Source organism: Stegodyphus dumicola, chromosome 10 (assembly GCF_044657685.1).
Source record: "Stegodyphus dumicola isolate Sdum_Otavi_A_Nest chromosome 10, ASM4465768v1".
NCBI classification, from domain to species: domain Eukaryota; kingdom Metazoa; phylum Arthropoda; class Arachnida; order Araneae; family Eresidae; genus Stegodyphus; species Stegodyphus dumicola.
This window is the reverse complement of record NC_140777.1, coordinates 156374466-156401333: the sequence shown is the minus strand read 5'-3', so window position 1 is coordinate 156401333 and position 26868 is coordinate 156374466. Positions and strand designations below refer to the sequence as shown.

General features: G+C 33.8%; 1 protein-coding gene across 4 annotated transcripts in view; it reads left to right on the top strand.

Moving 5' to 3' along the window:
* The window catches only part of Slob (Slowpoke binding protein), a 111264-nt gene that overhangs the window by 787 nt on the left and 83609 nt on the right, over positions 1 to 26868 (top strand). The window contains exon 2 of one of the 4 annotated variants that reach the window (XM_035352503.2): positions 9327 to 9397. In XM_035352503.2, the coding sequence (XP_035208394.1) occupies positions 9327 to 9397 (71 nt within the window). Of the gene's footprint in view, positions 1 to 9326; positions 9398 to 17582; positions 18044 to 26868 lie in introns of those variants that run through there. The other 3 variants (XR_015043586.1, XR_015043585.1, XM_085825732.1) reach the window with 3 other exon arrangements.

The following is a 26868-nucleotide window of genomic DNA, read 5'->3' as shown; positions in this document are numbered from 1 at the left end:
AATAAACAACGGAAAAGATTAATTAAACATTAAATGCATTTAAAAAATTGAGAGAAAAGAAGCAGTCACCGAGGTAAGAAGTAAGTACGATTGTACTAAAAGTAATAAATTAGCGCAAAGTGCTGCTAAATTTAAATGAAGTTTAAAAGTAAGGTGTGATCCAACTCATCAGCAATAAGACATAAATTGTATTTTGTAGTAATACATGAAAAAAAAAAAAAAAAAAAAAAAAGCAAAGTAAAAATCGAAGATACTAAGACATTGATCTGAATGTAGAAATTAAAAATTAAGAAAGTATATTTTCAAATAGTAATCTTCCTTGTTTGGAGTTTCATAACAGATCTTGGGTAAAATCCTAGTATACGGTGCAGCCTTGGCGCAGTTTTGAAAATTATCACCAACACCAAAATGACCTGTTTAACTACTCATTGTGTATGTCAAGTTTACTACTTATCATAAATTTGCCAAAAGCAGCCAAATCCCTTGTGCACCGGATACTAGGATTAAACCCAGAACTTGTCAAGTGAAAAAGTGTTTTGAAATTCCAGTGCTAATACTTAACTATGCGCAAAATACATAAAAACAGCGTTTCAAGATGGCTGATGATTGTAAAAACTGCGGCAAAGTAAATCACCAAAAATCCGTGCAACCGTCTACCAAAGTAGCACCGAAATTCCATACCTGGTTGATTAATTAGATAGCCAAGACAAGTTTCGTTCTGACTAATTTACCGAGACTCGGAAGCGTAGTACTTAATTAATTAGTCTATGAATTATTGAATTGTCTCTTTTCTCTACTTGTCTTAGCTCTCTAACACAAAAATATGAATTGTGAAATATTTTTACATTTTTACAAAAACAAGTTATAAAAATTTTGCTTAAAAATATTATATACAAATAGAAAAAGCATGTGAACACATGAAAAAGTCTTACTATGTAAAAAGTAAAAAGGTAAATAATTTACCTTTTTATTTTTCTTACTGTTAAGGAAAAGGTTCATCCACAATTACTTCCCCTTTTCTTCTAAGATCATTGGACTACCACTCGATTACAAGGACACACTTAAAAATGAAGGTTTTTTCTTATGGTAACCTTGCTCTACAAAACTATGTGGCAAACTTTCACTGAAGTTCATTTTACATGTTTCTTTCCATGCAGCACTTGAGTTTGGTAAGTTTGACTTGCTCTGTCCTTTTAGTCAGGCTATTTTAATCTTTGGCTGTTTCAATTGTACTTTTACAATTTTTCTTTTTAATTTAAGCATTTGCTGTTTCAACTGTACTAGTACTGTTAGCATTTTAATTTAAACATTTACTCTTCAGTTGAACTAGTACATTTTCTTTTTACCTAATTTTTGTCTTTACTTTTGGAAAGCTGCCTCGTTGTAGGTCGATATTTTACTTTGCTCTGTTACCATTTCTTTTTTTCTTTTTGCAGATCATAATTTAATATTCGTACTTATAATTGAAGTTTCACTTACATTGTACTCACGTTCAATTAAAATTTGCATTTTTCTAAAAAGTATTTCTTCAGTCTTTTTTTAAGACGCTCCTTTTTTAAGTTGTTATACAGGACTGTCTCCTTTAATTACTTTAACTGAGACCAATAAATTGAATTTGTATTTTTTATTTTTTACATAGTAAGACTTTGGTACTTACGTATTATCGCAACCAGGTTGGCACGATTTGTAAGTTTGAGTAAAAAAGTATGAATAGAAAGAAAATGTACATTTATTAATTACAGATAATTTTTAATACAGTTTTTTATATTATTTTGTTTTAAAATATAAAATAGGAATTAAACCCTTCCGGTTTCGAATTTTAATAAGTTGCAGAATTATTTTTTTGGCGGAAATCTTTTGGCTATTGCTTTTAGCACTGATTGAAAACCGTCTTAGCCATTAACAGCTTGAGCTTGGCACCATATAAATTCGATAAGGTATGAGTCAAGATGATGACGGGGTGTTCCTCTCTGTTTTTTGTTGTGCCATTTGGCTGAGCCCCACATGTGCTCTACATGTTGTGTGTGAACGCCCGTGTTGGGATCTACAAAGTTATATTTGTGATTAACAGTTCCATGCAGAAATCCAGCATTTTCGAACTCACTTGTATTGTATCCTTTCCAGCAATCTGAATAAATGATGCTTCCTTCCTTGATATTTTCGCAAATTTTTTCCATGAGGGTAACGGCGATTTTGTTAGGTTCAGCAGTGCTCCGCAACCGGTGTGCAGCAGCACACTGGTGTGCTATGAGTAGGATATAGGTGTGCCGCAATCAAATACATGTATTTGACATTTTGCAATTTTTATCATGTATTTAATACACAATGACAATTTTTTTCCTTAATAATGTCTATTTTAAATGTTTTTATATATTTCACTGTTGTGTGGTTGTGTGTGTGATTGTAAGTGTGTCAGCATATGAATTTTTTCGGCACTTCCTTGATAACTAGGAACTCTTTGGTGTGCCACGAAATTCCAGAAAGATTTTTTGTGCGTCGCAGGTGAGAAAAGGTTGCGGAGTACTGAGGTACAGTAACCAAAAAAAGTCTCTTTCTTTTCTCGGCAAATTCCGCCGAAAACCCATTGCTGTGGTAGTACACGCCCAGTGTTATTTTTTCTTTTTACAAATAAACTTAACTTAATAAAGTCTGCTTGGTGAGATTTAGGCAGGATAAACAGAAAAGTACCCTTAATTCTAATAATTCATTGAATAATTAATTAAGTACTATGCTTCCAAGTCTCGGTGAATTAGTCAAAACAAAACTTGTCTTGGCTATATAATTAATCAACCAGGTATGGAGTTTCAAAACACTTTTCCCTTGACAAGTTCTGTTGCAAAACTCCAAACAAGATCATTCTACATTCAGATCAATGTCTTAGTATCTTAGGTTTTTACTTTGCTGTTTTTCATGTATTACAATACTTCGTAGAATTCATGTCGTATTGCTGATGAGTTGGATTACACCTTACTTTTAAAAAATTGAGATTGGTAAGAAAAATGAGACTTCACAAAGGCAGGTGAGATCATGTTCTAAGTAGTCACATATAACTTTTTTATGTTAGTGTTTATCTTCTTCGAAACGTATCTAAACTAATAATTGAGCAAAGTTCCCTATATCAATGCTTTTATCCAATTGCAATGTGAAATACTCACTTTGTTTTATTTTTGGAATAAGTGTCTCTTTTATGGAATTTGCTATTTCATGAATTACTATATCATAGTTACCATATCATTTGATAATGGAATATTGTCAAGTTCATTAGCCGATTTTTAATGTTAAAACTTTTAATGTTTTTTATGTTTTTAATGTTATTTTTTAAATTTCATTATGCGTTTTTTAATGTTTCTAATTTTAAAACGGAATCTTTAGCTGCTGGTAATAGAAGGTTTTCTCCAATAGCGTGAGTCTTGGCAATTCTTAGGCTTACTAGGTAACTAGCTTCCAAAGCTTTTTCACTTGAAGTAACAACACTTTTTATTATTGTTTGCTATTTTTGAACTCCAATAATTTCCTCTTAAAGTACCCTTCAGATTTATTCTTTAAACTGGCATGCTTAGATTCAAGATATCTTTTAATAAATGATGGTTTCATACTTTGATTGGATAATAGTTCACTGCAAATAACACATTGAGGTTGAGGGTCCATTTCATCTCCATTCCAAGTAAACCCAAATGATAAATAACTTTCATCATACTTTCTGTAAACAATTTTTCTGTTCAATATTCTTCATGCTAGTAGATTGTCCTGGATCTATCACCTGTGAATCATAATTTTTCTGCTTAGTTAATCTTAGCTATTTTTCCATTTTGAAAATCCAGGTTTGTTTTATTATTTTTTCACAAATATTTAAATGCACAATATATTACGAGTTCTTCAAAAACAAGCAAAAATACCTGCTGCTAGAGACAGCAAATCAACATAAGCAATTATTCTAATTGAAAATAGAGCAATATAAGCCCGGAAATGGTGTCAACATAAAGTGTAGACATGCTAATAAATTGATCAACTCTAAAAGAATTAATAAGATACTATTATCTTTTTATAAGAACTTATTTTCTATTAAATACAGCATCCATTTCTATTACACCTTTTGAAAACATCATTTATGACAAATTCTGTTATGTATATGGCTAAAAGAATATTTGTGAAAATAAAAATGGATTATTTTGCTAATGTCTCTGAGCTTTGCTAATGTTGAACAAAGCTCAGATCCCATAAATTTCTCTACTAAAAGAGAAAAAACTTAAACAGGATGTTAGGGTATTTCATTTTTGAATTTAATGGTTGAAAAGACTTCGTGTAATTAAGACACAGTAACATGCCGAATAAATACTAATTCAGAAGTCAAACACGCCGAATAAATACTAATTCAAAAGTTATAACGCTGATTTTTTGTTGTTTGACTTCTGAATTAATACTTTGTGTCTTTGCGTACCACCGATTTTTCTCGTATGTATCTGCAGATGAGGATCGCTGCTCGAGAGTATGGTATTTCAAAGGATCAAGTATTTGAAATGTACACTCGTAGACAAAAAGAATGACGCACCACGACTCACCGAGAAGATATAAAGCAAATTGGACAAAAATCAATATGCATACAGGTTTCAAAAGAAATGCAAAATTTTACATTTTGGCTGCCAATGAATGAACAGTTGTCGCTACAGTGCATCTGATCTGCGCAACTGGCAGGATATTTAAGAGGAGAAATTACAATTCCAGGTCATAAATTCTTCACGAATTTCATTCTGTGTACTCTGGTAGACAGTAACTATGCCTCGCATACAGGTGCGCAAACGATATGCGCAGATGTCATAATTTGAGAGAGGTCGTGTAGTTGGGCTCAAAAAGCCAGTTGGTCTTATCAGTGAATAGCTCGACATTTGAGCAGGAGCAATGCCACTATTAGACAGTGTTGGCAGGAATGGGTGAACCATGGCCGCATGCAATGTCAAGAAGGAAGCGGTAGGCCTAGAGAAACAACAGAACGTGGAGACCGAGCAATTATCATCGATTGTGCAACTAGTGCTTCAGTGACCACAAGGACCATTCATAGACGGCTCAGAGAAAGGGGGCTGAGGTCACGGCGCCCCTTACGCCGACTACCATTGACATCTGTACAACGTCAAGACCGTTTGCAGTGTGTCGGGCTCATTCGCGCTGGAATGTCACTGACTGCAGTAGAATAGTCTTTAGTGATGAGTCCCCCTTTGAACTGAGCCCTGATGATTAGCGAAGGCGAGTCTGGAGACGCCCCGGACAGCGGTAAGATATCAACTTGACTATCTTACGGCAGACAGGCTGTCAACCAGAAGTGATGGTCTGGAGGGCCATTTCATTTCCTAGTAGGGTGCCTTTGGTTGTCATCTGTCACAACCTTACAGCACAGTGGTATGTCGACGAAGTTCTAAGACCTGTTGTGTTGCCCTTCATGTCATGCCACCCTGGCCTTACATTACAGCAAGATAATGCCCGCCCCCACGCTGCACATGCTTCTAATGCTTGCCTTAGTGCTTCCGGAACATTACCTTGGCCAGCAAGGTTGCCGGATCTCTCTCCTATTGAGCACGTTTGGAGCATCATGGGCAGGGGACCTCCAACCAGCTCGGGATGTTGATGATCTAACGTGGCAGTTTGACAGAATTTGGGACGATATCCCTCAGGAGGACATCTGTAACCTCTATCAATCGATTCCAAGACAAATAACTGCTTGCATAAGGGCCAGAGGGGGACAAACGCATTACTGACTTTTTCACTTTGTGAAGCTCTATCACTTCAGTAAATCATTCAATTTTTCTCAAACTGTAATCATTTGTTTTTCTGTACATGTACATCACTTCTACCTATTTTCGTCCCATTTGGATAACTCCTTCTTGGCGTGTGGTTTTTTTTTTTTTTTTTTTTTTTGTCTAAGTGTATTTTGCAGATATCTGGGGTAATTTGATTTCGGAAATTTAAAGATCCCATCGTAAAATTGAATGGTTATGTATCAAAACTCCATTGTGTGAAGTTTGTAGGAGTTAGTCAGGCAATGGTCATGGTACAGTATAAAGTCCATAATCCGGAATCATTGGGACTTCTGAGATTCCAGACTAGAGTTTTTTCCGGATTATAAATCATCAATTTAAATCTGGTAAGATGGCATGCAGAAATTATACAATTAAAAATATGAATCCGTGATTTGTGAAATAAAGGGCAATTATGATCTAAAGGGTATCAAAATTTACAAAAAAAAAAAAAAAAAAAAAAAAAATAAAAGGCCTTATATTTATTTGTTTACTTTAGTAAACATTTCTATCAATGTAAGTTGTTTAAGTTGCTTCGTTTTTTGTGCTAATACTTTCTCTTTAATTTTATTAACTTTGTAACTGAACAAATTATTTAATAATATTATTTATTATTAAATAATTTGTTCAGTTACAAAGTTCCACTGTTCAGGTCCTGTAATTATTGTGTCGAGAATACCGACTTGTCAATTGAAATTTTTTCGTTTTTAATAACATTGTCTATTACTTTCTTCAATGCGCATTGGAAGTGCGTATAAGTAAACGATTTACTGGCTTTACGCACATGCATAGCGGACGCGCGCATCAAACATGCATGCGTAAACACTTTACGTTCATGCGTAAGTTTGTGGCTTTGAGGTCTGGATTAGAGATCATTCTGGATAATGGACGTCCGGATTATGGACTTTGTACTCTACAGTCTTCCATTAAGCTATCTGCTTTCATGAAGAACACATCATACATACAGAGGAGACTGAAGGACAAGAAAAGCAAAACTATCAACAGAAGAAGAAAGCATGATATTTTGAATGGACTAGAAATTAAGAAGATTGTTGAGCAAAATGTGGAGAAATATCTCAAATTCCAACGATTTTACTAGCATCGGAATACCATATTAAAAAAAAAAAAAAAAAAAAGCTTTATACAAAAGAAATGTTTGAGCTTAATGGATTCCTTATCACTTGAACGTTATAATTTGGATTATGGCAAACCACATGGGGCTATCTGGGTCGGAAGGGAAGGGATGCCTTCATGGAATGCTTTTTAAGAGAAATAGGCTAGTATTCTCATTGCACATAAGGGGAAAGCTTTTCCTTATTGCTTAATGCAACCTCATTGGAACGAAGATTTGATGAAAGCTTGAAAAAGTGGCAGAACCTAATTTAGAGACTGAATTGAAGCTGAAATCATGTTCAATCCAGTAAAGAAGTCCATTCTTCCTAAGATCCCCCAAAATTGAAACATTCATAATTACAGATGCCTAGCGATGCTAACAATGATTTATGCCTAGCAATGCTAAACAATTATTATAAATGCATAATTACAGCTGGAAAAATTATGATTGCAGCATATTATTGCTAGTGATCGAAATGTTGTGCAAAAAATCCACAAAACTCGACGTACATAGGAATGGGCATCAGAACATCATAATTGATTTGCTGACTGAGTATCAATAATTATAAATGTGTCTCAAACAAATAATTCCCAGTTTTAAAACAACTGTAATATGGACTGCATTTTCTCTCCCTGTAAGAGGTTTCTTCTGCAAATTTCTAAGCCATTCGAGAACTGGAAGAAAGCAGTACTGTACAAAGAATAGCAAAGCTTCTGTTTCACATAGATCATGGCTAAGCAAAGGAACTATAGAGAAGGTTTGTTGAAAGAAACAACCTGAAATAAAATAAAATCTAAGAAGGGGATAAAAGTATGTTAATTTTAAATTATCTTCACGTTTGTCTTTTGTGGTGCCTGATGGCCAATATTTGCCCTAACATGGCCATTACAGTAATTTGTTATTTCATCTGTTAGTATGACAATTAGCATAGAATGGACATTTTGAAATTGATTCAATTTTTATACTATAATGTATTATAAGAAATTAAAGTACTATTTAATAAAAAAGACATATCATTGCCTCATTTCTGTTTCAGAAATAAAATTACTGTTTTTTAAAGGTGCATCATATTTTATGGGCTAAAGAGCCTCATGCAGCTTGTGAGCTGCGGTGAAGGGGCCTGACAGCCACAGTTTTGCTATGCCTGGTAAATTTAGTTTTGGATGCAATAAAGAACTCTCGAGGCAGTCTCTTTATAGAAATATTTAGCCTATTTACTGATGGAATTACTATATTCTCGGATGTATAAGCCACACTCTTGATTTGTAACCTCTAATAAAAAAAAAAAAAGTCCTGATGATAAGATGTGAATAACTTGTCTACCATCTATATTTTTTTCAGTTGGAAAAGAAATTAAAATGAAAACAATAATTACTACACACTGAGACAAATTTTTATTATCGGTCAAAAGCAACATGTTTTCTGCGTTTAGCACCTCTTATTCACTGTAAAGTTGATTCATTCATATATGATAAAATGTTATCTTCATGTTGTGGATACTTAGCAGCTTTTCCATGAAACACCTGTCACTTGCTGCTTGCTCCTTGAAGCTGATTCTTCTGTTATTTTTCTCCTATCATATGCTTTATTCATCCACATCAAAATGTTATGTTGCAGCTTGTTTCCTGTTTTTGTTAGTGAATTGGGCAATTGCAATTTAAAATGTGCATTGTAGCTAAATCATTTTCCTCCAGATGATCTGCAATCACAGCTAATACAATCTTATGTGACTTTCACCCAACAATAATGGATTTTATACTCAGTTCTTCAATACTGGCTGCTGTGTTGCCACATATTTGTATGTACCTATTTCTAATCAGTTGTGTGTCTAAGCTGCACCTCTGGCTTTCATCTACTTTTTTGTGTCTTATACACAAGAATATGGTAATAGAAATTTAGTATGATTCAGCTCTAAAGCAAGATTCAGTAAAAATGGGTATCGCCGAATTTTACAAACATATTCATGTATGATTCACAGAAAGCCATGAATTTCTATCATATGGAATTTCCATGTTTGGTAGGTCAGGTTGGAAAACTTTCTTAACTAATGGAAAGGAACAAGTGTGTAGTGAGATCTAGGTTAGCTGACAGTCATCTGACATATGCTTTTAAAATTAATATTTTAAAAACCAAAATATTTTTCCAGGTTCCCCATTCTAATGTGCCATTAAAAGGTCTTAAAATGATAGCTTGAAATTTCTGCACATCATATATGAATTTATACTGTGTGCCTTTAACTTTTGTTTTGAGTGGTTAAATATTACAAAATTTGCAATAAATTTGTTTACGTATGGTGTATATGTATAGATATAGTTATGTATGTTATTGATGAGGTTATTGTTTATTTTCTGTTTATTTTCTATTCTTTTACTGCACATATTACTTGTAGTCTTTTTTGTTTTATATATTAAAATATTCTTTTACAGGTTTTGGTTCTTGTAGTAGTACTTATATTCATTATGGTTTGTATACTGGTGTGGTATATAAGGCGATGCAGGTAAGTTTTAAATTATTAGTTTTTTATAATGTGATTAGTTAGTATTTTATTTTGAATAGCAAAATAATGAAAAGTTGTACTTTTAATGTAGCATTTTGTAACATAATAGTCATAGTTGAGCTTTTGTATTTTATGTATTTTATGCTTCTCAGAACCTAATTCACATATAATTTAGCTGATAATAGTAAGGAAACATATTTTTGATATTATGCAGGATCATTCAAATTAAAATTTCTCCATTTAGGACCTTATATAGAGATTATTGGTCTGCAGAGATTATTAATTAGATTGGCTGTCAGATATGGCATATCCATATATAACTCCACAGAAAACTATTTTATGAAAAAAAGAATTCTGAAAGTTATTTAATTATTAATGAGTCTCAGTATAATTTGATAGATTACGCTCAAACCTATTTTTGTGCGATATTTTTTGTGTGGTATGTGAAAATTTCAATCAAATTGGAACATAACTGACAATGTTATCAATAAAAAAAAAATTACACTGAGACTCATTAATTGGCATTGGCGGAGACGGGTTTAATACTTTGTGAAAATGATCTTGTTGAAATGATTCAGGATGAAACCGTAAGGGATGATGATATTATAAATTACGTAACAGATGTTACAGATGGGCATGAAGAACCCAATTATATGACAGCAGATAAAATCAATGCAAGACTCCAGTTTTCCATTAATTAGAGTGTTATTTTCTTGCAATTGATGCCAATTCTGAAAGAGCTTTAAAATTTCAAAAGGAGCTTTAATCTTGTATATCTGGTTACTGAGACATATACAAGCATCTAGTGAAACAACAGCCATCGCAAAAACTGATCATCTACTACATGGTAACTGAAAAAAGTCAACTCTAAGCAAATGTGAGGTAGTATTGCCAAGTGACGAAAATGATTTTGAACCAGTTTACCAAAAGAAGGTTCACATATTGTCAGATTATGAAGGACAGTGGTTACACATTTTGAAAAGTTTTGTATGTGTAAAATAAGTACATATGTAAATAAAATATTAAAAAAATTTCGCATGTGTATTTCCTTAATCAGATTCTAAAAGGATTGGCAAGCCTCGTGTCTTGATTTCGTTAAAAAAAGCAATTCCTAGTTGTTTCGAAAGGTTTTGAGTTATTTTCTTTGTGAGACTTTTTTTTATGTGGTCCCTATTCACGGCATAAAAAAAAACTGCGGCTGATCTTTGGAATATGGTAACTGGTAGTTAGGCGACATTTTGGAGGCGATAAAGGTTACTACCTAGGACTTTGGTAATAATGTGAGAAGTACTCAGTTCCGATTATGCATTATTTTATGTGAGGGAAATGAGAGATCATGAGATATGTCATGTGACATTAATGGACGAGTTACAGTTCTTTAATCGGAAAAGGGGGGAATTTGGAAAACTGTAGTACAGTAAGACCCCGCTTAACGCTGTTTCGTTTAGCGCTGTTTCGGTTTAGCGCTCTTTTATTTCAACCCGGTTATTCACCGAAATTGTGCGCAGCGCTATGTTTCCAAATAACATATCCGAAACAGTGTAGTTGTGTTTCTTGCTTGGTGGACGCATTTTTATCATTTGAAACATTTGTTGACATTATTGTAAGTTTAAATTTGTATAATACTATAACGATTAATACAGTGACACAAATATTATGATCTTTAGTTTTTATCATGGGTGATAATAAAAAACAAGAAAAGAAAGCAACCAGAAAAAGCATTTCACTGGAAACTCAAATGCAAGTGATTAGAAGATTAGATTCTGGTGAACGTCAATCTCAAATTAGCGCTGCATTGATTTTGGCAACTTCAACAATAAGGACAATTCTTAAGAATAAAGAAAAAATACTGTCATCAGCAACTGCAACTACGTCAAGCTCTGAAACTAGAATTACCCGTTCTAGAAATAACATAAAGAGGAAATGGAAAAACGACTGTCTATATGGATTGACGACGAAATTGAACGCAATATGCCATTAAGACAATCTATCATAATGTCTTCTTAACAAAAAGGCAGAAAATTGGAAACCCAGAATAGACTGAATGATCTGACTGAGAATTTTATTTGTTTTTAAAAGTATATGCATTTATATTGTTTTTATTTTTGTAAGAAATAAATGTTTGATTTTATTTTTATTAAAAAAATTATTAAATTTAATGCCTAACCATTTTTTATCCGTCTTCCCCTAACCCCATTATTTACATGTTAAGATAGCCTCGCTTAGCGCTGTTTCGCATTATGCTCTACTTCAATGGAACGGGGGTCTTACTGTACTATATTATTTTGTATTAAGCTTCATTGTGTGTTGTGTGAAATAGTGGAAGTGTGCGTGCCACGTAATGAAGATTCTGAAGATTAGGTAAGTTAGTATTTTTAATCATTTGAGGATATTATTTTCATGCATTGTTCTAATTGTAAGGAGTAAATAAATTAATATGATATTATTGGAAAATTGTTATTAGCAATGATTTAGTTTAAAGTAATTAGGATTGTAATCTAATTTTTATTAATTTAATGTATGTGCTTATTTATATTTTAAGTAGTGTTTTTTAATTTAATTATATTTTAATTTAATGATCGTGATTTTGTGAGTTATATGTTTGTAGTATTTTGGAATACGTTTGAGTAGAATACGTTGAGTATTTTCATGAAATTTTTCTAATTTATGAGAAAAAAGCAGTGTACATAGATATAGTGAAGAGTGTGCGCAATGCCATTTTTGTGCAATTCTGGGATGTTTTTTTAAGTAAAAATAAGTCGACGTGTACATGGTTTAGTGATATTTTAATTTAATGATCGTGATTTTTGAAAGTTATATGTTTGTAGTATTTTGGAATACGTTTGAGTAGAAGTAAATGTGCATGGAGAGAATTTAAGTATTTGACACTAAGTATTTGTAATCATTTTTAATGTTTTGTTATAAATTTGTTGGTGACGTTTATAATCGATAATTTAGAGGTAAAAGTTTTTGGATATTTTATTTATTTTATACATGCAAATGTCCATCTTTGGAAAGGGTGTATACGTTTTCACGATCAGATAATTTCATATATGTCCTTTTTACCGAATTTAAGAATTCACAAAATTTTCATGCATTTTCGTGAAATTTTTCTAATTTATGAGAAAATAGCAGTGTAGATGGATTTTCAAGAGTGTGGACAATGCCATTTTTGTGCAATTCTGGGATGTTTTTTTAAGTAAAAATAAGTCGACATGTACATGATTACTGTGTATGTGCGATTTTGAAAAACGCGGCAAGGAGTTTGCGATCTGCACTTTTTCCCAATTTTGCAGTTAATATTTGTCATGATTAAGCAGTTTTGTTCCATAAAATTTCTAGCATAAGTGTAATTCGGCTAGCAGATTGTTGAAAAAAGTGTTGAGTAAATAAAAAGAAAAGAAACATGTCTTTACTTTGTGAAGACAAAATGGCGGCGAAAAAAAAATAGAGGGTTGCTGTAGCAGAGTTTGTCACCAAATTTTCACCAAAAAATCGCCAAGTTACCATAATCCAAAGATCAACCAAAACTGCTTTTTAATTGTGTTGCGGAAACTATTTTTTTATCTACTTGTGAAGTTTTCTTTAATTTATTATGTGGTCTCTAGCTACCACATAATTAACCACATTTCTGTAACATTCCACAGAAAAACTCATATAGGTGTTCATGGTACCACAGAGTATAAATCAGTAGTTATGCTTCAGATTACTAAGACCATTAAACACAACGCAAGCAAAGAGCTTCTAAAAGGGCAAAACTTCCAATAATCTAGTCATTCTGAATTAACAACTCACAGCAACAGCAGCTGATCTCAGATACTCTTTCCAACCTTATATAGTTATTCAATTACTCTGCTTGTTATGTGATACAGGGACAGGACCAAAATGCAGCCAAGTAATGTAAATGTAGCCAAATGGTTGCCAAATAACATTTTAAATTTTCAGTTTTTCTATCTTGTATACTTTCTATCTTATAGACATTAAAAATATTAATAATATTCAAAATACAGTCAAAAGTCGTTAATCCGGACTCGTCGGGACTTCGGCGATTCCGGATTATCGATTTTTCCGGATTATAGATCATCAGTTTAAATCTCAAATGCAAGTGATGGCATGCAGAAATTCTAAAATTAATAATATGAAACCGTAATTTATGAAATAAAGAACAATTATGATCTAAAGGGTATCAAAATTTACCAAAAAAAAAAAAAAAAAAAAAGCTTAATATTTATTTGTTTACTTTATTAAACACTTCTTTCAATGCAAGTTGTTTAAGTTGCTTCGTTTTATGTGATAATACTTTCTCTTTAATTCTATAAACAGACATAATTTCTTGTTCAGTTACAAAGTTCCGCTGTTCAAGTCCCGTTAATTGCTGTGCCGAGAATACCGACTAACTTGTCAACCGAAATTTTTTCGTTTTCACTAACCTCTCTGTCACATTCTTCATGTTTTTATCCATTTTTTGCAGCAATTCCACTTTTTGTTTGTTGGACATCGAAACATACTTTCGTTTTGTAGATCCTTTGGAAGTTCCAGCATCGGAAATTCTATTTGACATAATCGAAAGTTCAAGTTTACTTTTATAAAATTGCTCTTACAGTCTGCAAAAAATAATAAGCAGGATACAATTCGAAGATTAAGGAACAACACAATCATTAACATTAACTGAAATAGATAATTAGATAATTTTAGCTTACACCGTCCGTTATACATAAAACGCACAGGCAAAAACGTATTCTGCACTTGCGCACACGCATATGCGCAGTAGTCAAAGTCATGTGCCTCATTGGCACATGCGCGCGCGTAGCGCATGCGCAGAAAGTTTCCGGATTATAGATCATTCCGGATTATGGGTGTCCGAATTAACGACTTTTGACTGTATTTTTTAAAAACACTTATATTATAAAGTATTTTATCATAAAAGGATTGGTATTAAAGAGCTTTTTTTTAAGCATCTGTATGGTGAATTTATATAATAATTTGTTCAAAATAAACTTAGTTTTATATAATTAAGACACGATAATTTATTTTTATATGCTGCTATCAAAATAGGCAGTTATATCCAATATATTAAGAAATAAAAAATATATGCACTTTTTTCCAAGGAGATCATGCTCTCCTTTTTTAAGTCACTGTTTGATCAATATAAAAAAAGTATTATAATTGGAATTTTTTTCTTTGGTATAATATATTTTCTTAAATCAAAGATTATCGACTGATATAATTGTAGTATAATTTTTGTAACTGATATAACTGTTAACATATTTTTTTTTCAATTGTGATGATCTGATCAAGAATGGAATTAGAGGGGGATCTGAAATCAGATCCTTCAAATTTCAACCTAACATAAAAAAAAAAAAATAAAAAAAAAAAAATCTATACGACATGCGAAAAAGTACTTATTGTAATTACATATTACTGTTTTGAGTGATTAGCATTCTGTGTGGTCTAAACAATAAGTGAAATATCAATGTTTCCTTGCCTACATGTCATCTTACTGATGATCTAAAATCCAGAAATTTCCAGAGTCATCAAAGTCGGATGATTCTGGGTCTTGTATTTTGTACTATATTCAGTATTTACTGATGTGCAGTTCCTCTTCTTTGCAATGGTATCCAAACCCCATTATCAGGAATTCCATAATTAGAAGGAATTTACTGGAATACAGTTTTCCTGTGAGAATCAGAGAGATGATTAGGCCATTTGAATGTTGCCCATTCAAATGGGCAATTTTTGAATGCCAAAAATAGCTAATTTTTTGAATGCCAAAAATTGACCATTTGAATGAATTACTACGATTTGTAGTGATGAGCTTTCAGCAAAAGAACAGCTAATTAAATAACCATCCAAATGCAAAGTAATAAGAAGTATAGCTGCTCTTGCAGTATCAGTAGTTAAGACGTGGTGCAAGAGATTTCTGTTCAAATGAATGTTAGTTGTGAAGATCTGTGGTTATAACTCGCAACATGAAATGGAGTTTAGTTATGCCCTAGTGGACCATGGCCTGCAGTGTCCCAATATGTGCTTTCCTGACCTTCGGCTCCGGATTGTGTTAGCATATGCCCCGAATAAATGGTCAGCTTGTCGCAGAACCACCAATGCTTAGTCTCCAAGCAAACTTGGTACTCATTTTAGTAACCCACTGAAGGAAAGAAAGGCTGAGTCAACCTTTCCCAGCCCAGGCACCACAGGTTCCGGGAAACCAGTGGTGCTGCTGTGCAGCATGCTAGCTACTGCGCCACCGTGCCTCAAATATAAAAGCAAAACATTAAAATTCATCCCATATTCAACTGAAACAAACTATTCAAAAGAAATGTTAGGAGCACAATGCCTAAATTACTTAAAAAAAGAAGAAAAAATAGGTAAACTAAAAAAGAAAACTAATTGGAACCAACTGGCAATAGACCTTTAAATTCATAAATTTTTAATTAAATGCATTCCTGCTTGAAAGGATACACTTTACACCATTTTCTGCTACATTTGGATGGTTATTTATTATGCTATTCTTTCCTCGCAGTTTCTCTGTACTGCGAAATCTTTAGCCCAGTCACTATTCAGGATTAACACACAGACTTTCTGGCTTATAAATATGACCACAGTTAGCAAGCATCACTCTTGTTTTTTAAAGTGAATGTAAAAGGAATAAGGTTATTTGCTTCCTTCACTGAATCATCATCAAGGGATTGTTACACAGAAAGAAGAAAATGAATCAGCCTGCTTCTGAACTGAAGCCTGTAGGGGTTAGACTGATGAAGACACAAATTTCTGTGATTAATTTTCTATGGTTTATTGAAAGGTTAAATTCTAATTTGTAATTTGTGTTGTTATCAGTCGAGAAACAGACTGATTCATTTACTTCTTTTGTTGCACCATCCCCTGATGACGATGTGACGAAAGATGCAAGTCTGTTAAATATTTCTTTTACTGTTTTCCTTTTTGGTTTACACATTTTTTTTCACTGTAGTTGATGGAATGGATTTAAATATTTTCATTTAAATTTTTTACAGTTTTTAACATGCTTTTTAATGAATTTAGGATATTTATAAATAATTTTTCAATTTAATTTAAAAATAATTTTTCGTGCTTTAACCATAAAAGCTGAACTTAACGAGTTCTGCAGATAACTTAAAGAATTAACTTAAAGAAATTTTAGTATCTTAAAGATAACTTAAATTTTACTATCAAAGTGGTCAAATAGTAAACAGGCTTTAATTCTTTTTTTGTTGTGTTGTGATATACAATTTATTGAAAGTTATTCTGAGAGTTATACAAATATAGGTTTTAATAGAGAGTTATACAATATAAATATTAAGAAATATATTTTCATTTAGAAAAATGTGAACAAAGTATTGTTTAAATTTTTTATTAAAAGAGTTGTGAGGTGTATTTTTTGTATTATTATTGTATATAGGGTTATTAGTTTCTTTTCTTTTCATCATTGTTAACCCCCATTTTTTAAATTTAAAATCTAACCCAGTTTTATATTTTACTCGCAAAATTTAAAAATACCTCTTTATTGACAGTACAATGATTTTAATTTAAATATTAATTTACTTTTTGCTATATAAATTTAAATTAATTTTTATTATTTTGATAATAAAGGTTTTTTAACGTTTGTAAAAAAAAATTAATTTTTATTATTTTGATAATAAAGGTTTTTTAACGTTTGTAAAAAAAGCAATGTATAATTTTAGTTAAGAAATTGTAATACTGTGGCTTAGTCATTTAGAAAGTGATTCAGATAGAGGATTAGAAAGTTTATCAAGCTAATTATTTGTTTTTATGAAATACTCACTTTTATACAATATTTTTATAGTAATTTTAATGTATGCACAAGCTTTATTTTCTCCTAGTAAATAAAATCATTATTCAAATTTAAAAATCAATCTTTTCGGTTAAGCTTTGAAAAGAACTAAAACTTTAATTCTTCTTTTCTTAATTTTTTTTGAAACTAATCTGACTCCCACTGCATTTATTATTATTACTTTTAAAATTTCTTTGGTACTATCTGTATCAGATCTGAGAAGCCATACGATACTGGGAAAGAGAAGGAAGATTAATCAAATTGTCTGATTTGTAACAAAGGGCTTCTCTGCTATTCTAATATTGTTTGGCTTCATGTTGAGTTTAACTCCATCTTTGTTTCAGCCATATGTATTTGTCATCTTCTAAATGATTATGTTTGTTGGATGCCTAGGCAATAATGAATTTGTATTACATTCACTTTCGTAAAAAAGGTGATAAGGAAAGAGATTCTTCAGTTGACAAAAGAGAACGCAAAGTATATAAAAGTTTTAAGCAAAGTAAGAGTACAAAAGATTCATGTGAATTACATCAATTAGCATTAGAACATGCTCAAGCATATTTCAACAAACCTTGGGATCATTATCTTAGATGCAAAACTACCGAGGCAGCCTCCTCAAAATATGTTTCATGTTTGAATCATGGTTATCAATGCAGCAGACTTCAAAGAGAGATTAATTCTAATGGTGATCATTGTATATCACATGAAATTTCATATGAAAAGAAAAAAAGATTTGTCAAGTATGATGCACCATCTGTTACTATGCCATCAAAAGAAAAGAGTGCCAGTAGAGAGTTTATGACACGGATTACTACTACAGCATGGGAAAATTTGTGCAGGTTTTTTTAAAATTCTTTTTTCAATTCAATACAATTATTTTCTTATTTGTTGGGAATTTTAATGTTTGTAATTTTTTTTTTTTTTTTTTTTTTTTTTTTTTTTTTTTTTTTTTAATCCTGAGGATTGGCAAGTTTTTTTCACAATGAAAAAAATTGTGGAAAAACTGTTTGAAGCTGAACTAGCTGGAAGGAATGGGTTTCTTCTGCTAAAATGGAAGAAACTAATTTTTGAACTTATTTTATATTTGTATTGTTATATCTATATTTTATTCATAGGTGAGACACTTATATTACCAAATTAAATATTTTTGTTGTACTCTTTAACAAAAAAAGCTGTTTTCTGATTATATGTATTCTTGCAAAAATGTCGCAAAAAGTGTGTTCATCACATATCAGCATGTTGTCAAAATATACTTGTGTTAATTCAAGATATCACTTAAAGGTATTTATGTGGTAACCAGGTATGTATGTAGGACATCTGCTTTAGCTGGTGCGTAATGCAAACATTCACAGATGTTGAATTTGTTCAATTCTGTGATTTTTTAAAGTGGGAAAAAAAAAAAAAATGCTTGAAAAGTACGAGTGCTTAGTTACCAATATTTATTGCTCTTTGAATTTTATTGATTGATTGCTGTTATGTGAAATTATTAGTGCACCACCATTTTCAAAATGCTGTTGCCTTTTGTGCATTAGCTTGTCAAAAAATTAGTTGCCAGCGAGATTGTGAATATTCTCCAAAGCAAGCAACAAATTTATGACTTCTCACTGGGGGGTTCAACTAATCAGAAAGTACCCCAAAAAAGTATATATATGTAAGATACAACAAAATACAATATCTCCTTTAAAAATAATTGGTGACCTAAAAATTAACATTCTAGAATTGGTGATCTCCTCCTAAATTCATCTGTTATCCCAAATTCGAGATCTTTCTACGTTATGTTATGCTACTGGTAAAGGGCAACTGAAACTAATGTTTACCAGTCATAGTTTGTTTTTAGAATCGCGCCTACTTTGGTATAAATACCTCTGGTGAGCTAATTTCTTCATTATTCTCTTAGCTTCTACCTTGCTAGTATCTCCTCGCTTCGCTTCTGTAAAATGCCGATGTTATTTCTTTTTTAAAAAACCAATGTGTATAATAAATTATCGTATTTGTTATGATTAAAGAGTGTATTGACTACGAGGAATTATTCTAGTGTGCCTGGAAATCTGGAAATAAAGATCATAGTTGGCTGAACTTAGTTTGGTATCAACTTCTTCCTCTCGCCCTACCACTCATCCATCGCGACTGTGCTTCAAAAATATTACATGCGTACTTTTTTTTTTTTTTTCTTTTTCCAAGAAATCTCTTTTCATATCCAGGAGTTTGGATGGATTTTGAAACTGAATTTGTTATTTCCTGATTATTCGCAGCACTGTCAAAAAGCCATGAAAATGCAGTGATGAGGCAATGTACTATATCACTAAAAAGTCTCTATGTAGTCATAGAGTGAGAATCATAGAGTCATATGTCATAGAGTTGTCAGAAAAGTATTTATGTGTCAAATTAGGTACGTGCATAGCATCTCCCCCAGATAGCTTTCTACTTCTCTGAACATTTTCACCAGCATAGCTGCAGATTATGATCCCTCCTATGGGAATTTCACTGCTTTAGCATAGCGGTGGATCGGGACAGTAGTTTTTGTGTTCTTTGTAAAATCTGGAATTTGCTTTCCTCATTCATAGGGTTCAAAGTAACTCACATAAAGGCATCTGTATGTAAGGACAAATCCCAAAACAGGTTGTAGAAAGGCTTTAAAATGGATTCAGAAGAGATCTTTTTGTGATGTCTGTACTTATGTATGTATGTATCTCGCATAGATGAAAAATGGGTAGCCTCAAAACGTGGATATTTCGTATATAGGACTGCTATAACATGTAGTTGTGCACCTCCCTTTTTGGTTGCAATCAGCCACACTAAAAGTAGACATACTGGCCAATGAATGAGAAACCTTGGAGATTTTCATTTGAATGTATGCTAGGGATGAGGTATGCAATTTTTTTATGACGTGGGTTGCAAGTGGTTAGAATGCTAGTGTCAGTAAGATGTAAGAGTGCTTTTCACGATGTATGAAGTAAAATGGGAAAAACGTCAGATCTTTCACCATTTGAAAAAGGGTTTACTGTTGGTGCCCATTTAGCAGGGCCTCGATTTTGAAGACAGCAAATCTCACTGTGTTCTCAAAAGTGGCCATATCAAAGGTTTTCAAAATTTGGAATCCCCACAGTCCTTCTCTAGAAGACATAACTATGGTTCTAGCACAGTTTTCCAAAAGAGGGATTGGTGTCATTTCTGATGAATTTTACAGCAGAATAGAGACTCTACTGTGTTTCAACTGACACAGATCATCAACCAAGGCTCTTCCCAACAGATTTCAGCTCGAATCATGTGCAGAGAATTGCAGAGGATAGGAATGCATAGTCGTGATAAGAATGCATGGCTGCGCGGAAAGCATTCATTTCTGCCCAACATGCAAGAATTCCTTTGTAGTGATATCGGGAAAGAAGACCCTGGACATCTGGGGATTGGAAACAGCTAATGTGGTCGGATCAATCAAGCTAGACCTTATTTTGCACTAATGGAAGATGTCAAATTTGGCAAGAACCCCATGAAGTAAGGAATCAATCTTGCGTTATTCATACTGTGCAAGGGTCTGGTGGGAGTACCATGATATGGGGCATGTTCTGCTGCCATAAAACTGGTGCCTGGTGTTCCTCGAGGGTAAACAAACAGCCATGAGAGACCTAGATATACTAGCAGATCAAGTGCTCCCTGCAATGTTGCATTTTTACCCTGATGGCGACGAATATTTCATGGATGATAATGTAACTCTATATTGTGCCAAAAGTGTTCAAAGTTGATTCTCTGAACATCAGTCTGACTTTCAGTTCTTTCCCTGGCCACCGCAGAACACGGGGATGTGATGGTAAAATGCATCCAACAGCACTCTCCTCTTCCATCTAATTTACAAGTTCTAAAAAGCTGCATAAGCCAATGCATGGTATTCTCTGGTCGTAAATGCAAGACTTGATACCCAAACAAATCAGAGCAGTTATCCGTGCAAAATGTGGTCCATTAAAATATTGATCTTGGGTTTCTAATTCACTGGCCAGTGTGTGTATATGAATATATATATATATATATATATATAATTCATATATATGTTCACTCAGTTACTTGGCTCCATGAGTTCAGATTTTTATTATTATTATTATTTTTTTTATTCTTATGTGTTGGTAAACTGTACACTTTTTTGCTTTAAAAATGATTGAATTATGTTGTTCTTATCTCCCGGTTAAGGTTTTTTAAGCCTTTAATTAATCTGCATACAATAAATGTAGAATTATCAACAGTTTAAAGTCTGTTTAAGTGCGGCTAAGCCTAATTTTTTACGCAGCCAGTTTACATATGAAACTTAGCAGAACAGTGAATTAAGTCAGTTTCTGTACCTTCAGTGTCTTTTTGCTGAGTGGGGTCAAAAGTAAACTTTCAGGTCTGTGCACCGAAAGATTTGACATTTTCCTTTTTCACCGAATTGTTTGTTTTTGCATAGAAACTCTAATTTTAATTGTAAAAATTGTTTTTTTTTTTTTTTAAATTGTTTTAACTGTATTTGATGATTCATATTTTTCTATATTTTCAATTTTTAATAAAGATTATTTGAGGTTTTATGTATTTTTGCCTTGTTGTGAAATGAGGACTGAATTAATTGAATGAAAAATATATCTCCAATGAAACTGAAGGAAATAAGTTTAAATGAAATGCAGGAAAAAAGGCATATAATTTAATATTCCGTACAAGGGAGTTATGGTGTACACATCAGATTTTTTTTGAATAGTGAAAACAGTTGTACATGGGAAGAAAAGCTGGTGAGAAATCAAGAACCGTACATATCTTGTACAGTAAAAGAAGGATGTAACAAAGCAGGCAATATTTAAAGATAATGTAATTAATGTAAAAAAGCAGGCAATGTGCATCATTGAAATAGACATAAAGATACCCAAATAAACATTTCTCTCCAAAGTCCTTAATTAGTTTATGACTTTTTGGCAGGGGTGCGGATAATCAGAAAATATGTATTTAGTTCATAACAGCAATAAAAATAAAAAATAATGCATTTTATTCAGGAAAAATGGAAAGAAAAATTGAATTATTTGTTACAAAATTAATTTTACATCATTAATACAGAATAATATGCTGTAAATACATAAGAACTCTACCACAATTATCACTGAATTTTGGTTGAAGTTATTTAATTACAGTAAACTTCTGATTTGCTGGAAAAATACTTAGGATAGTTTGCATGGTTAATCTGTAGGCAGTTTACGAACACAGGGTAGATGTTAATAATTATCATTGTAACGGGTGGGGACATGAGAGGCCAGTAGGAAAGTGGCCAGGTTAACTGTTTGTTTTTGTTTTCATTATTCTATATTTAAACAGAAATCAGTGTTGAAATGCAAGTAAAAGTGTTTAATGAGCAATGTAATTTAAGTCTGTGTATCCTTTGATTAAAATTATAGACATAAATTACAGGTAACCCTCATATAACATGGTACATAGGTTCCTAAGAAAATGCCGTGTTGTGTGAAACTGTGTTGTTATAAGACCCAGAGGCAGTATAAAAAGAAAGGTTACGTTCCGAAAACTTATTAAAAACAATTTTTTAAAATTATACATAACTTAATTTTTTATTAAAAATATATATGTATGTACAACACAAAACAAAAAATATTACATATTTTAATTTAATGCAACTTAAATTTAATAAATTTCTTCCTGGTCATTGCTCAGTATAATCAACACTGAACGTTTTTTTGGTGGAATGAAATAACAGAATTTTGTTTTTCATTTAAAGTTCTGGCATTTTCTTCCACCTTTGAAAAATTTATAATTTTACTTTGCTTACTAGTACGGGCCATTTTAAATTTCTTGATATAGATTTGGTGGTCGAGTGTGCTTAATGCATGATATAATTAAAGAAAATAAGAATAGACAATCTCCTATAACAAAAGAATATATCAAGTACTAAATTACAATTTAAATTACATTGAAGAGATCAACACAGAGCTCGGAACACCGTTCATGCTACCTTCGCGTACCGTTGTGTGTCGAGAAGTCTGAGTGAGTAAAGATGTCGCTTTGCTGCTCCGATTAAGAACTGGATTTTAAACGTGGCGCCATCTCCTGAATAGAAGTTGAAGTATCTGTCGGAACGCCACAGTGCTCCCCCCCAAGTACGATCGGTACGTTATAAGTACTTCGGGTTAAATTTAACCTTTCTTCCAGATCTGGTAGCTTTAGGTTGCTCTTTAACGGGATGTAAGCTTTCTTCCGGGAGTGATGTTGATGAGGAAGTTGTTGGATCTTGCATTAGAAATGCTGGTTTGAGACGATCGATTCCAATCACTGATTGTTTACCATTGCAGATGATGGTGAAATGTTTCGGTGTTCGTTTGACAACTTTGAATGGACCATCATATGAAGGTGTTAAAGTTGGCTTAATTGCATCGTTGCGCACGAATACGTGCGAAGATGTCTCAAGCGCAGGATGTACAAAATAGCTTGGCTGGTTATGTGAAGATGCTGGGGTTGGCGAGATATTGCTCATGGTCTCACGTAAACGTTAAAGGAATGTTGGAGGGTCGATTACTGGAGTAGATTCTGGGTGAAAGAATTCACCTGGCAGACGGAGGGTTGCACCATATAACATTTCAGCACAAGTGCTACCAATGTCTTCTTTGAATGCTGTGCAAAGACCAAGCAAGACTAGGGGTAAGGCTTCTGTCCAGTGTGTGCTACTGTGGCACTTCAGACCTTGTTTGAGAGATTCGTGAAAGCGTTCCACCATGCCATTTCCAGATGGATGGTATGGTGTTGTGCGAATATGGCGAATGCCAAGAAGGGAGGTGAGGGATGCGAACAAGTGACATTGAAATTGTCGGCCTTGGTCAGTAGTGATGGTGGTAGGCATGCCAAATCTTGAAAGCCACTGGGAGATGAATGCTCGAGCTACAGTTTGAGCCGATATATTTTCAATAGGAATGGCTTCAGGCCATCTTGTGTACCGATCAATACAAGTGAGGAGGTAAGTGTAACCATTTGAAGGAGGCAATGGACCAACCAAGTCTAAGTGTACATGATCAAAGCGTCTTGCTGGAAGGTTAAATTGTTGAATGGGACTGTGAGTGTTACGGGATACTTTACACCGTTGACATCTAATACATGAACGAGTCCATTCTGTGATGTCTTGATTCATCGCTGGCCAGACAAATCTGTCTGCGATCAGCTTTTTGGTGGCACGGATTCCAGGGTGTGCCAAATTGTGCAAGGCATTAAACACTTCACGTCTAAAATTGACTGGAATATAGGGACGTATTCTATTGTTCTCTATGTCACAGTAAATTTTAAGCGTTGGATCAATGTGCAGCGGTTGTAACTGAAGGGAGGTTTGTGGATTTGAGATTAGGTTCTTGAGTTCCTCATCATGCAATTGAGCTTTTGCAATTTCAGAGAAATCTGGGGTAGTGAGGTTGATATTGTTTACCCGAGACAAGGCATCAGCGACACAATTATCAATACCAGAGACATATCTGATATCTGTACTAAACTGGGCGATGAAATCCAGATGTCGAAGCTGACGAGGAGAACAGAGTCAGAGTTTTTTCTAAAAGCGAAGGTTAATGGTCGATGATCAGTGAAAATGATGAAGTCATGTCCTTCCAAGTTGTGCCGGAAGTATTTAACAGCACAGTACACAGCAAGTAGCTCTCTGTCATATGTGCTGTATTTCCTTTCTGCAGTAGTAAGTTTTCTGGAAAAGAATGCCATTGGGGAAAGTCCTTTAGTGGTATGGTCTTGAAGCACTGCTCCTATGACCGTGTCAGATGCATCTACCATTATAGAGAGCTGATCACTAGGTGAGTGATAAGAAAGTGTGGCTGCATTTGCCAGATCGTGTTTGCATTGCACGAATGCTGCAGATGCAGATTCAGTCCAAGGGACAGCCCGTTGATCGTTTTTTTTGCTATTCTTCAGAAACTCATGTAGGCAGGCTTGTGTTTTTGCGGCATTTGGCAGAAAGCGTCGGTAGAAATTTAACATTGCTAGAAAACGTTTCAGTTCAGAGATGGTTTTGGGCTGAGGTAGGTCGTTAATTGCTTTGACTCTTTCTGGTAAAGGTTTGACTCCATTCTGGGTAATAAGACATCCAAGAAAGGAAACTGAGGGTTGACCAAGTACACATTTGGATGGATTTAGTTTTAATCCATGATCTTTAAGGTGAGTGAAAATCTGACGCAGATGTTTAAAATGTTCTTCCGCATCTGTAGATGCAACCAGGATATCATCAAAATATGGGATGCAGAAATCGAGACCAGACAGTACTTGGTGTATGAAACGCTGAAATGTTTGGCCAGCATTGCGAAGGCCAAATGGCATATATAAGTACTCAAAGAGACCAAATGATGTAGTCACTGCGGTCTTGGGCACATCTTCAGCATGCACTGGGATCTGATGATATGCTCTGGCAAGATCGAGGGTAGAAAATATGTTTGTTCCATGAAAAAGATGGGTACAGTCTTGGATATGTGGGACTGGATATCTGTCAGGGACTGTGGCGGCATTAAGTCGACGATAATCTCCACAAGGCCGCCAGTCACCATTAGACTTTTTAACCATGTGAAGTGGACTGGCCCATGGACTTTTAGATGGGCGAATGGTTCCCTGTGCTAGCATGAATTCAAATTCTTTGCGAGCAGCTTTTAGCATCTCTGGAGAAAGATGACGAGGCTTGGAAAATACAGGTGGGCCATGTGTTTCAATGTGATGATACACTTCTGGCTGATGAGTATGCTGCCCTGATTTGGATGGGTTTAAAATGTCAGGGAATTCTGCTAATAACCGATGAAACCGTGTGCTGCCCGATAAAACACTTATGTTGGTAGGTACGTTTGATACGTGAGAAGCTTGGCCCTGTGATGTCAGCTGAGTTGTAGCATCAATTAAGCAATTATTCTTGACATCCACTAGAAGGTGGAAATGTGTCAAGAAGTCGACACCAATAATTGCTTGAGTTACATCCGCAATAATAAAAGGCCAGTTGAAAGTCCGGCGCAAGTTTAAATCAAGTGTCAATAGTTTGGTGCTGTAGGTTGCAATTTGGGTACCATTGGCTGCATACAGTACAAGTTTATTAAGTTGGTGAGCATTTGTTTTAGTTCTCGGGAGCACTGATATGTCAGCTCCAGTATCTACTAGAAAACATAACTGAGTTGAACGATCAGCCAGTACTATTCTGTCGATGTGGCGGACATTCTGTTGGCCAGCAGAAGACCGCCCATTTAGTTTCCCGCTTGTACAAAAGTGCATGGAGGGGCACACTTGCGAGCTTGCGCGCCAAAATTCATATGATAAAAACATATGCCACGTGTGGGATCTTTGTACTGCGTTCGAGTATTGTGACGAGATAGACTCCTGCTTCGGGCACGAAATTTATTACGTGGGCCCTGATTTGATCGATTGTATCTCCGTGAAGCATGAAGACTTGCAGAGAGTTCAGATACTTTTTTGGTCAATTCAGCCACTTGTTGTTCGAGGGATGAACTGGAAGGTGCAGCATTAGCAGCACTGACATAAGCTGGAGTAACAAGTTCATTAATTTTGTCAGCCATTGCTGCTAAACAGGTTAGATCTTCATTGTGGTTCGCTCAGATCGAAGCACAATTTTCTATCGCTCGCATTAGTGAGGATTCTGCAAAATTCAACTACGTAGTTGCAGCAATTG